Source organism: Cavia porcellus, unplaced genomic scaffold (assembly GCF_034190915.1).
Source record: "Cavia porcellus strain 051 isolate PalLab524CR breed Dunkin Hartley unplaced genomic scaffold, mCavPor4.1 scaffold_6, whole genome shotgun sequence".
NCBI classification, from domain to species: domain Eukaryota; kingdom Metazoa; phylum Chordata; class Mammalia; order Rodentia; family Caviidae; genus Cavia; species Cavia porcellus.
This window is the reverse complement of record NW_026947489.1, coordinates 36,848,646-36,860,694: the sequence shown is the minus strand read 5'-3', so window position 1 is coordinate 36,860,694 and position 12,049 is coordinate 36,848,646. Positions and strand designations below refer to the sequence as shown.

The window sequence follows — 12,049 nt, the reverse complement described above, 5'->3', positions numbered from 1 at the left end:
TAAATTCCAGAATGTCAGCATCATTCTTTTATCATAAATTCTGGAACCCTCCTTATGGTCTGTGAGTACATTTGGTTTTTTCCAAGAAGCAGTCTTCTAGGGGTTTTGGGAAGATAGGCACATCCTGCTATGTAGAGCTCAATGTGAATATTGGATGCTCAGGGGCTTTTTGGGTCCCACAGCTGGTGAGAAAACTAACTGTATTATTACTGTTGAACAGGATAAAAGATCTTTATTATCTCTCTTATCCTTTTACTTCAACCTGACTTTTAAAATAATCATTGTAGTGGCTTGTATGGTCTTCCTCATAAATATGGCATTAGATGTTGCTTCGTTTTAGACTCAACCTCTATTTTTAAAGACTCCTCTCTGGACTCTTGAATTTGGGAGTGGTGAGGATTTTTATGTGCTATAGCTCATGTTGGATCTACCCTGGATTGATCTGGTCAGCCAATACTGCTTTTTCATAGATGACAAAAGGGAACTTAAAAGAGAGAAATACTGTGGTAGCATCCAGTGTGGTGACTGTTTGGGCAACTTCTGTGTTAACTTGGTCGCCTCTAAAGTTGATTGGACTTTTCACACACTAGTGTTCTGGTTAAGCGTGTAGTCTGAAGATTGTAGGGCAAAGGAAGGTCATTATGATAACAGCCAGAAAAATAGAGCTTAACATGAAATAGGCATTCACGACTAGTGATACATCCTTTTTGCTTTCTAGAGGTGGTTTCCTAAAGAGGAACTGCAGGGATCTGTATTGATTTTATGACTAAAAGGTCAAGCAGACAGGAAGGATATGTCAAAAGAATTATCACTACCAAATTATAGGAACTGGTTATTAGTCATAGACAGATTTTTCATATTTCGCAGTTATTCTTCCTGCACACCTGATTTGTGTCGTCCAAACAGTCTTTACAGGTCCCTTTCTACAAACATAGAGATTGTTCTATTTAATGTCTCTTGTACACCCGCCAGAGGCTTTATGTTTCTGTTACGTACTTTTTTGACTGAAAGCTTATTTTGCTGATGGGTCTGAAGGGGTAAGCATAACACTAGAAGCAGTGTTGTTTGTGACTAGATGGTGTGTATTTTGAAAGCATGTTGGTAACTGAAATTCTAGCAAGTCTAGTGTCCACTTTGCCTCTAGCCATAGGACATGGGTTAGATGACTTTGAGTATTTAGGCAGAGTAAGATCCCTGACTGCTATAAATACAGTGACAGGTTTGGCGTGTCTCTTTAGTTTACCAATGCTGTCATTATCAGAATAAAGTTCTGTTTAAAAAATACTGGTTTTAAAAGTACCACAATATATAGGCACTATCTAAGAAACCTCTAAAATGAATAATTCTTTATTGTTTAGCTTAGATATTCATATATCATATATGTATTGACAATTCAACATATGAAATATTAGAGTACCAAACATGAAATATTGGGTATTTGTTTTTGTTCTGGGGAACTCAAGGAATCCTAGTGGAAGTAATGGAGATAGCTTTATTAATAAGAAGTAACGAACATAACCAAGTACAGTAATAAATGCTAGGAGCCAGGAGAGCTTGGTGTCCAGCCCTGAGCATGGCACTTCCAACAAATGGTAGAATCTTAAAGGAATGGAGAGACCCTGGACACACATGATTGGCAAACTGAACCAAGAAGACATTAAAACTCTGAAAAATCCAGTAACAGGCAATGAAATGGAAACAGTAATTTAAAAAAACCTACCAACTAAGAAAAGCCCAAGTCCAGACCAATTTACTGTTAAATTATACAAGAACTTCAAAGGATGATCTAGAATCAATAATCCTCCAATCTCTTTAATGAAATTGAAAGGGAAGGAATACTCTCAAAATCAATCCTGGAAGCTATTAATCCAGAACCAGATAAGGATCCAAACAAGAGACAGAACTGTAGGCCATTCTCTTTAATGAATATAGATGTGGAAATCCTCAGCAAGATACTGGTAAGCAATACAACCAATCATCAAAAAGATCATACATCATGACCAAGTAGGCTTCACCACAGGGATGCAAGGATGGCTCAACATATGTAAATTCATAAACTTAACACCTCACAAACAGAAGCAGGGCCAAGAATCGTATGATCATCTCAATAAATGTACAGAATGCCTTTGGCAAAATCCAGCACCTATTTGTGATTTTAAAAAAACACTGAAGAAAATAAATATGGAAACTCTTATCTCAATCTGATAAAAGCTGTGACCGGTATTAAATGGGGAAATATATTAAAAAGGAGGGGTCATATCTTTGTCTTGTTCCTGATTTAGAGGGAAAGCTTTCAGTTTTTGTCTGTTTAATATGATCTTGGCTGATGGTTTGTCACAGGTGATTTTTATCAGATTAGGTAAAGAACATCTATTCTGATTTTCTGTAGGGTTTTTATCCTGCATTAGTATAGTCTGTCAAAAGCCTTTTCTGCATCTATTGAGATGATCATGTGATCTTTGTCTTGGCTCTGTTGATGATGGTGTATTGCATTTATTTATCTTGCAGACGTTGAGCCATCCGTGCATTCCTAGGATGAAGCCTACTTGCTCACAGTGTATTATCTCCTTGATGATTTGCTGAATTCTGTTTGCCAGTATCTTATTGAGTATTTTTGCGTTCGTTAGGGAGACTGGCCTGTCGTTTTCCTTTCTGGTTGGGTTCTGCTCTGGTTTTGGAATCACAGTAATAATAACTGCCTTCAGAAATGATTTTGGAAGTATTGCTTCCCTTTCAGTTTCCTTAAATAATTTCAGTATTAGTGGCATTAGTTCTCTAAATTTCTTGTAGAATTCAACAGCATATCTGTCAAGGCCTGGGCTTTTCTTTGTTGGTATATATTTGACTACATTTTCAATTTCTTTGGCTGATATCAATTATTTAGAATTTTTATATTTTCATGATTTAGTTTGATTGGCAATTTGATTGTGTCTAGGAATCTGTACATGTCTTCTGTGTTTTTCATCTTATTAGAATATAGATTTCTGTAGGATCTGTTGTGATTTTCCTCTTTTGATTCCTACTTGCTTGAATTTGTGTTCTTTCCTCTTTTTGATGATGTTGGCTAATGGTTTATCAATTTTATTCTTTCAAAGAACTAACTTTCAACATTGATTCTTTGTATTGTTTTCTTAGCCTCCGCTGTATTAATTTCTGCTCTTATATTTTCCTCTCTAGTATGAGCTTTGGATTTGATTTGTTCTTTTTTTCTAGAAATCGAGGTTCAACATTAGGTTATTTAAGCTTGTTCTATTTTCCTAAAGTGAGAGTTTATTGCTATAAATAGCTAGATTTTTATAAGGGAACTGGTTTTTTAAAATATAAATTGGAACAGTGCCACCTTTCTGAATCCTTTTTCACTGATCCTTTTGAGTTTTCCAGGCACATGAATATATTTTTTAAATTACTTTGTTTTTGTTTCCCTTTTCCAGTATGATACCATTTAGTTCATTCTCTTCTGTAATTGCACTGGTTGCTCTTTTGAAGAAAGTTAGACTGTAGTAGTATTAATTTATCCTCCTGGCTTTCATTTATTTGAAAATAGAAGAAAATTGATGTGTTTTTTTAAATTAAAAACAACTGTCTATTCTTTATTTTTTACCAGCTTCTTCTTGTTTTGCTTTTTCACCATTAATTTTGTAAAACAATTGACAGCTTTTTACAAATTCATTCTTTACTTAGTTATAGAAATATTTAACACTTCATCTTTTTCTCTGAGAAGGGCTTTACTGGTATCTTATGGGTATACTTGTATTAATTACTCTTTTCTATAATCTAATTCTACAACTTGTTTTCTTCTGAAAACTCATGTGGGAGAACATTTTCAAATTTCTAAATTTTTTGGAAATTAATTTCTTTTCATGTGCTATTGCCAGGTTTATGTGACTACTACATTTAAAGTGTATTGAAATTTTGGTGGTCTATTTACAATAGTCCTTTAAAAAATTAGTGTTGCACAGGTAATTTCACATACAATCATGATACATACATGCACACACACTTACAAGACCGTACTTATTAGTTAGAGCCTTTGTATTGTGGATTCTGTTGGATGAAACAACTTGTTAGTGGCTAAGAATAGTGATTTTTACTCTTTTTCCTTGGTTCTTTTTCTTTGCCTTTGGTATTGAGATACGTTAATGTTGTGATATGTGTACTTTGGACATCGTGGAGTAAGTGGTCAGTTTTAATTTCAGCTTTGTTCATCTCTTGAGTTCTGAGTCTCCCCTCCTTGTTGCTAATTAAATAAATTCTGGGTTGGATCACTTGGGGAGGAATCATAGAAGAAACAAGTGAGCCTATATTTGAGTCTTGAAATATACATAAGTAGAACCGGCAAGTCTTCCAGACACCAGGAGCGAAAAAAAAAAAAAAAGAAAAAAGAAAAAGAAAGAAAGAAAAAGAGTGGGGCAGCATATGAGACATAAGTGGAATGTGAAGAGTCTGACTTTATAACAGAAAGCCTGAAAAAATAGAAAGTAAGTGAGGGTAAAGGAAGTAGGACTAAATTATAGAGGATTTTAAAAGCAAGGCAGGACTGTTTACCATGCAAGCAATCAGATATGCACACATTCACAAAGTAAGTGTAGGACAGAGGGTTATGTATATTGAGCTTGTGTGTTCATATTTCCTTATTCTAAGATGTTAGATTAATGCACTGTGATTTACCTTATGTTCCTACAGGCACTCTTTGGGCCGTATTTTGTATATGACATTCCATCCACATGATTTTTGGAATGAGAGTGGAAGTTGGTGGCTTCTCAGATAGTTTGCCCATTATGTTGTGAATCTGTCTAGTATTGCTTTCTACTCACCCCCATTCTTCCTTTTTCTGCCTTGTCTACTCCCTAAGTTGCTTTGCAAACATTGAACAGAAGAGAGAAATCTGCTGGATGTGGGTAGGTGACCACATCTGCAGGCCTGACTGTTGACTTATTCCCCCAGTGAACAGTGAGTGCAGTTGCCAATTGTGTTTTCACGTGACCGCCATGCACAGATGTGTTTAAAAGCTGGGGGGTCAGGCCCTGGCAGAGTTGTATCCCTGAATCTGGGAAGGTTAGATCTGCAGAAATGGTACTTACGCTGTGAGAGTGAAGGTTGGAGACACTGAGATTTTCCTTGAATTTTGCATAAAGTTGTATTTTTTTTCTATTCCTAGGGGACTCCTTTTCACAATTCCGGTTTGCAGAGGAGAAAGAGTGGGATGGTGAAGTTTCATGTTCCAAACAGGTGAGACAAGTTTGTCTTGAATGTGGATTGAGTCCTCACAAGACTGAGGGACCCATTATTTTTGAGACAGAGTTGGCAAATGGAAAAGAATTGTAAGTTATCTAGTGTCTTCCCAGTTACCTAAACTGTCAGAAAAATTTCATGGAGCTGAAATGATGTAGGTGCTTCAAGCGTGAGGTCAGCCTTCTTCCTGCCATCTGTAAGAATTACTCATAGGCTGAGTTGTAAGGCAGAAAGTACAGTTATGATTTTGACAGTAGATTATTTTGCTGCTTTTTTTGGTCAATATGTGACAATTCCCTTTAGAGCTAAAAATTAACATTTCTCCTATACTGTGCCCTAATTCTTACAGTTCTAACTAACTCTTTTGTATCATTAGGAGAATAAGTGTAGAAAATAGCAACAAATATTACAGAAGTCCTTCAGTGACCCCATAAACTCCAAACGCTTTTATTTGCTGTATGTGTGTTTGTCCAGTAGTTTCTTCCCAAGGGTTCTGATTTTTTCTCAAACAGGAATTCACAGATTCTTTCCGTATAAGTGATAATGGATACCCACCTCCTTTAAAAATGCACAGAATTACTGGTACCTGAAGTACAGCTTAGGATTTTGTATAGTTTAGTTGAAAGTAGACAAACCGAGCTTGCTGAAGAATACAGTGAAAGCTAAACCATTCATATATCATTGTTTTCTAGTCCATACTGGATAGCAGGGACTATTTCAGATTATCTTCAGCGTTTCATGTGGTTCTTGATTTCATCATCAAAACATGAGGTGTTTGTTATTTACTAGGTAGTTATTAGATGCAGCTTCCCTGAGTCTGTGGCTGGCCCATATTAGATGTTCAGCAATATTTACACAATACATAAAAAAGCAGCATTAAATAAGCGCTGTGACAAATGGATCAACATAATACTGTTAGGGACAGCTCCTTTGGACAGAGAGTGATTAAGAACAGTACTGTGGGGAAAAGATCATTAGAATGGGCCTTGGTGGGTGGATGTGGTTCTGGGATGCAGCTTCTGTCTCCCTGAGAGCAGTGAGGAGGGAGGGAAAACTAGACTGTGTCCAGTCTTGGAGTGTGGTCAGCGTGTAGTTTTGCCCAGAAGAGAAGGCTTCAGGAGCAGTTGTGGGCCGGTTGGTACTAATTCATTGTCTTTAGGGGTTCCTTAGTGTGTGGGTTAAGAAATGCAGACCTAAGTGTGAATCCTAGTTCTATGACATGATATGTACTGCTAATGCTCATCTGTAACTTGCAGTTGTAGTGAGAATTAAATTAGTCAGGCCCCTTTAGTGCAGCTTCTGACAGTTTTGAAACACCAAAATAAGTTCTTATTACTAGCATTATTTAATAAACTTTGTTTAGCAAGAACATGAAGATGGTGAGATTTAACTTTAGGAGTACTGTGAAGACTGAACAGATGAGAGGCTGGAGGGAGGTAAACCAATTAGGAGACATTACACTGAGCAACGAGGTGAGAGTGGAAGAGCAGAAGATGTTAGACTGCAGTCACTGACCAGCTGTGACACGGGAGACAAAGATTTGTGATGGTGCTAGTTTTTCTAGTTTGAGCAACTGAGCAGTGATGCCAGCAAACAGTAGAAAAGAAGAGTATAAAAAAGTTTTGACCATTTTGAATTGGAGATGTTGGCAGGGTCCTTCTAAAACTGAATTAATCATTTCCGCATCAAGACAATTTGTAGTTTTACTAGTTTTGTTCCTTTTTGCTTACTTGAGAGAAAAAGATGTGAATATCTATATGGTTTGGTTTTTAGTTTATTATAACGTGTTTCTAGTGGTTGTTGAATGCCTTCCTACACATGGGGCCAATGTGCCCAATGATAGAAGACAATAAGGAGGGGGTAGAAATATGTTTTGCCTTTGCAGTTTAAAGAAAACAGGAATTTCATAGTGAGACACATTGGGAATTCTCACTGGAACCTTCAAGGAGAGGAACACAGTGTGTTACAGCTTCAACTGGCATTCATTTCCCTGGGGCTGACTTGCAGGGTGAAGGGGCAGCACCTGGCAGTCAGGGTGTTCCACATGAGTCATGCCTGGCCCATTACCTAGGGAGCCCTTGCTTGGTACAAGCGTGGTCCATTCACATTTTTGCTTTGCCCAGTGTGTGGGGATCATGTGAGGAAGAAATAGGTGAAAAGAGAATTCATGAAAAAGTAATTTTAGTATTTTTTAATCACCTGAATTTTTTAAATCTACTTTAATTTTGTGTTGATGTACTGCTTTATTTGTTCAGTAAAGCCTCCATATTGGGTGATGTACAGTGGTTGCCAGGTACCCCACTTTTAAAGGCATGGACCACACCTCCACCAGAGTCTAATTCTGTGAGTGAAGTCTGAGAATCTGTTATCTTTAAAGGCTCCCTAGGCTAGGTTCTTCCATTTTTCGGTGCATACATGATCCCTGAGCTCCAAATGCATCTAGGCAGTAAATGCTACAGAGTCTGCTGGAAGTGTCTGTTACTTTATTTTTCAAGTGAGGTCTACAGCAGCTCTTTTCTCTGAAGAATGTACTTTTTACATAAGACTAAGACCCATAGTCGAAGGGTCTTGACTGGAAAAGAACCTTTAGGGCTATAGGTTCCCACCATCTGCACCAGGCTCCATGAACACTGCCAGGGGAAGAATGGGGTGCAGAGACACTACTCTAATGGCAAGGGTGCTCCTGTGGCCCAGTCTCGGTCACAGATGAGGAGGCATTAGGATGTACCCTCTTCTCTTTGTGCCTTCCCTCACAAGATCTTCTGGGTGTATTGTTCTCTTGTTAGTGGCCAGGCCACTGCCAGGGATTTTCAGGGTCAGCCAGGTGGATATGGGGGCTGGGCCCCTAGGCAAAAATAACTGTGTACTGTAAATACGTTTTGTTTTGCTGTAGGAAAATATTTGACACCTGTAGAGTGAAAGAAGGAAAGTTTGCTTTGGCTCATGGTGTCAGAGGGTTCAGTCAATCCTTGACTGGCTCCAAGGCAGAGATGGCATGGCAGATAAAGCTTTTTAACCAGAGGCAGCCAGAGAGCAGTGGGAGAAAGGAGAATAGCATATCCTTACAGGTCGTGCCTCCAGGGAGCCTCCTCTTTTTACCAGTCATACCACCTGTAGTTAGGAATTTACTGATGAGTCTACCAGTGAGTCTAGCAACCCCCAATAATGCTTCAGAAACCCCCCTTTAGAACACTTTTGGGGATGTTTTAGGTCTAAACCATAGCATCCCACTCTGGGTCTCTAAAAGGTTCATGTTTATTATACAGTGTAAAATGTATTTAATTGATCTCTAAAAGTGACCAAAGTTTTGAACATTCCAGTTTTGAACCAGAGTTTGAGGTTTTACAGGGCTGTGTACTCCTGTAAAAATAAAAATGAAAGTCAAAATTTTAATATACAATAGCACAAGGTAAATACTTACTTTACAAGGGACAAATGGGGACATGGAAAAGAATGAGAACAAAGCAAGACTGAACATTAAATCCTGTAACTTTGTGTCTAAAGCTCAGGCAAGTTGTGGTGAGATTTGAATTCTGAAGTGCTTGGGCAGCCTTGCCTCTGTGGCCTTGTCAGTTCCAGCCCATGCGGCCACTGTGTGAGGCAGGCTTTCTTTATTGTCCATAGCTGTTTGGCGGATGGTTAATATTTTTGCCATCTTGGGCGGGGAAGTGGGGGTTCTCTGGTGTACCTTTAGATTTATTTTTATGGCTTTATGCATTGCCTTTTTAGAGGAATATTGTTTGGCCTCCCAGGACTTTTTTTTTTCTTTGAAATCTGTGTAAAGCTTTTGGGAAAAAATGGCAGCGTGATAGGAAACTGGATAGAGGCCTCTGTACGGGAAAACAGCTCAGATGCTAGAACTTGACAACATGGAGAGGGCTGGATGATTGGAGAATGATTTTTATTAAGCCAGTAGGAAACCAAAAGGAAAAATACAAATAGGAAAAGCCCAGGTGGAGGGCTGAAGCCTGACATGCTCACTGAGACCTGTTCTGTGCTGTGCTGGGTGCACCCTGAGTTGGACGATCCAGAGTTGCGCTGAAGCCGCAGCTGCCAATAATGGGAGTGGATGAGTCCCGGGCCCTTGACAGGAGGACGCAGCGCAGTGTGAAGTAGAGCCAAGATGGAGAGCTTTATTGGCTCTCGGTGAGTACTGGAATTTAGGTCCTGGGGCCCTGCAGGGCAGCTGGAAGCACCTGGCCACACCAGAGGAGGCCATGGAGAGGACCATGCACCTGGGTGCCTAAGCCAGGCCCCATGCAGTTTTCTGAAAAAGGCAGGAGGCTGATTTAGACGCAGAAAAACTACATCAAGCTAAAATATACCTCTGCGAAGGAAGGAAAAACATGAGTGGAGGGCTGGAAACCTACGTGCTCACTGAGACCAGGCTGTGCTGTACTGGGAGCACCATGGAGTCAGGTGATTCAAGGTTGAGCTGAAGCCACGGCCACTGATAACAGGAATTGTTGAGTTCCGAGCCCTTGGTGGGAAGATGTGGTGCAGCGTGGACTGGAGCCAAGATGGAGAACTGCATTGATTCCTGGTGAGTGCTGTGGATTGGGTCCCGAGGCTGCTGTCCCTGGCTGGAGGATATCTTGGAGTTGGGCAGAGCCTGGCTGCGCAGTGGTGTCAGTCAGCCGTACCTAGCGCAGAGAGGACTGGTGGGCTCTGCTGGGGCTGAGCTATGCCTCTGGTTGGGACCCAGTCACCAGGGACAAAAAGGTTACAACCCTGTGATATCTACAAGGTACAATCTAAGTCCCTGAAGGAAATTGCAGGTCGACTGGCTCAGAGGCTCGAGGCTAGCCTGCACTGTCCCTGCATCCCTGTGTCCCTGCATGTACCTCAGATAACAGCAAATTGGGGAGGACAGCAAAACCCCAGTCAACATGCTTCGGGAAGAACCTAAGCAATATGGAGAGGGCCAGAGATCCTCAGGACACACCTGTCTGAGAGAATCCAGAAACATGACAAGAGATAGAAATAAAAAAAAACCTCCAGCCACTGACCCTGGGAAAATAAGCCCAGGAAAGGTAAATACAGAAGAGAACCAGTGCAGTAATCATACAATATAGACACAGCACCAGCAGACATAAATACCTTTGTGACCCCATAGATGAATTTAAATCTGTACTTCTAAGCCAAGTGATGCAAGATATAAAAAGATTAATTAAAGAAATCATAAGCCCCTCCCAAGAGAATACAGATGGAAGAATGGAGGAACTCAGAAAAGGAAAAGAAACCTTTGATGAAGAATATAAATAAAATCTAGAATACATGAAACAGATGCAAAGAGATTACCAGGAAACTAAAAACTCCATGAAAAGCAGGCAAAATGCCTTGTCAGAAACTAAAGTTAGCCTTTTGAAACTTTAAGAGAGATTTATGATGTGTGACTGTGAAAGAAAAGATCTCTTAAAAATAACAAGGAACCAGGAAGAAACAATTCAAAGGCTAGAAGAGGACAAGAGGCTTTATAACTTAAGAATAAAAAATGTGAGCAAAGTAGCAGGAGTAACTACAAATGAACTACAAAGACTAATCACAGATATAATTAAGGAAAACTTCCTAAGCATAGGAAAAAGAAATGATATCCAGATAAATGAGGCATACAGAACTCCAGCCACCTACAACCAAAACAGATCTACACCCAGACATATTATATTATTCCAGAAATCCACCATAAGAACAGAATATTCTGGCCCTGAATTAAATCCAGCAGCTTCCTGATGCTGTTGGTTTCAAGCAGGAGCCTAAAGAGATGTCTTTCTATGGTCTGTTGGCCATTTCAGGACTTGGGCAGTGAAATGGTCAATTCATTAGAAAGAAACATCTTGAAGCAACCCCTCCCCCACTGGTGAGCCGCTGTGAGTGTGGCAGGCTCAGGCAGCCCAGGACAGGAGCCACCAGTGTTTAGTGGGACTTGAGCCATGCTGGATTGTGGAGCGCTGAGAAAGCAAGTAACCCCTCCACCCCCTAGTGAGCAGCTGTGAGCATGGCAGGCTTTGGTGGCCCAGGCCGGGAGCCTCTGGTGTGAACTGGGACCCATGCCATGCTGGGACATGGAGCCCGGGAAACCAAGGAACTCCTCACCACTTGTCTGTTTTGTTGTGTTGAGCTTCAGTATATATAAAGGTGTGGACAGCTATTTTGAAGAGAATGGCAGACTCTATGACAGCCATTAGTGACTTCCCTATTGTTGTTTTTGAGGACCGTCTTCATTCAGTTCAGATCAGTTTTATACTATGTTGTTTTGTATGAATTCTCTGTATGTAAAGACATGGATAACTGTTTGGAAGAAAACATGAGACAGTATGATGGACAGTGAAGATCTCAGGTTGTCTAGCTTTGAAATTTATATCTCTTAATTCCTTTTTTATGTCCTATTTTGTTGTTTTGTTGTGTTTAATTTTACCCCCTTTAAAATAAAATTTAAAAAAAAGAACAGAATGTTAAAAGCAGCCAGAGAAAAGAAGCAGATCACCTACAAAGGACAAATGATCAAAATAAAGACAGATTTATCAACACAAACTCTCAAATCGAGAAGAAATAGTCTAAGCCCTGAAAGAAAGTAACCTCTGACCAAGACTGATGTATCCAGAAAAACTCTTGCTCAAAATTAATGGAGAAATAAGATATTTCCAAGACGAGGAGGAACTGTGGGAGTTCATGGCTACCAACCTAACCTTACAAAAAATACTGAAGGGTATTCCAGAGAGAAAGAGGAAAAAATACCAAGATTCCAACAACAGTGGTAGAGGCCTCAATGAATGGGGCAGACATTGGAATGAAGGAGTAAAGTGGACAAATAATAGCA

At 39.7% G+C, this 12,049-nt stretch overlaps 1 protein-coding gene and 1 non-coding gene across 3 annotated transcripts in view; both read left to right on the top strand.

Annotated features, from left to right (window-relative positions):
• The window catches only part of Aven (apoptosis and caspase activation inhibitor), a 208,375-nt gene that overhangs the window by 186,825 nt on the left and 9,501 nt on the right, over positions 1–12,049 (top strand). For both annotated transcript variants that reach the window (XM_063250327.1, XM_063250328.1), the window contains one exon: positions 5,159–5,229. In XM_063250327.1, the coding sequence (XP_063106397.1) occupies positions 5,159–5,229 (71 nt within the window). The remainder of the gene's footprint in view (positions 1–5,158; positions 5,230–12,049) is intronic.
• Positions 10,931–11,067, top strand: LOC111758551 (small nucleolar RNA SNORA2/SNORA34 family). Its single transcript, XR_002792724.1, has one exon. It is a non-coding gene; the product is annotated as a small nucleolar RNA SNORA2/SNORA34 family (small nucleolar RNA).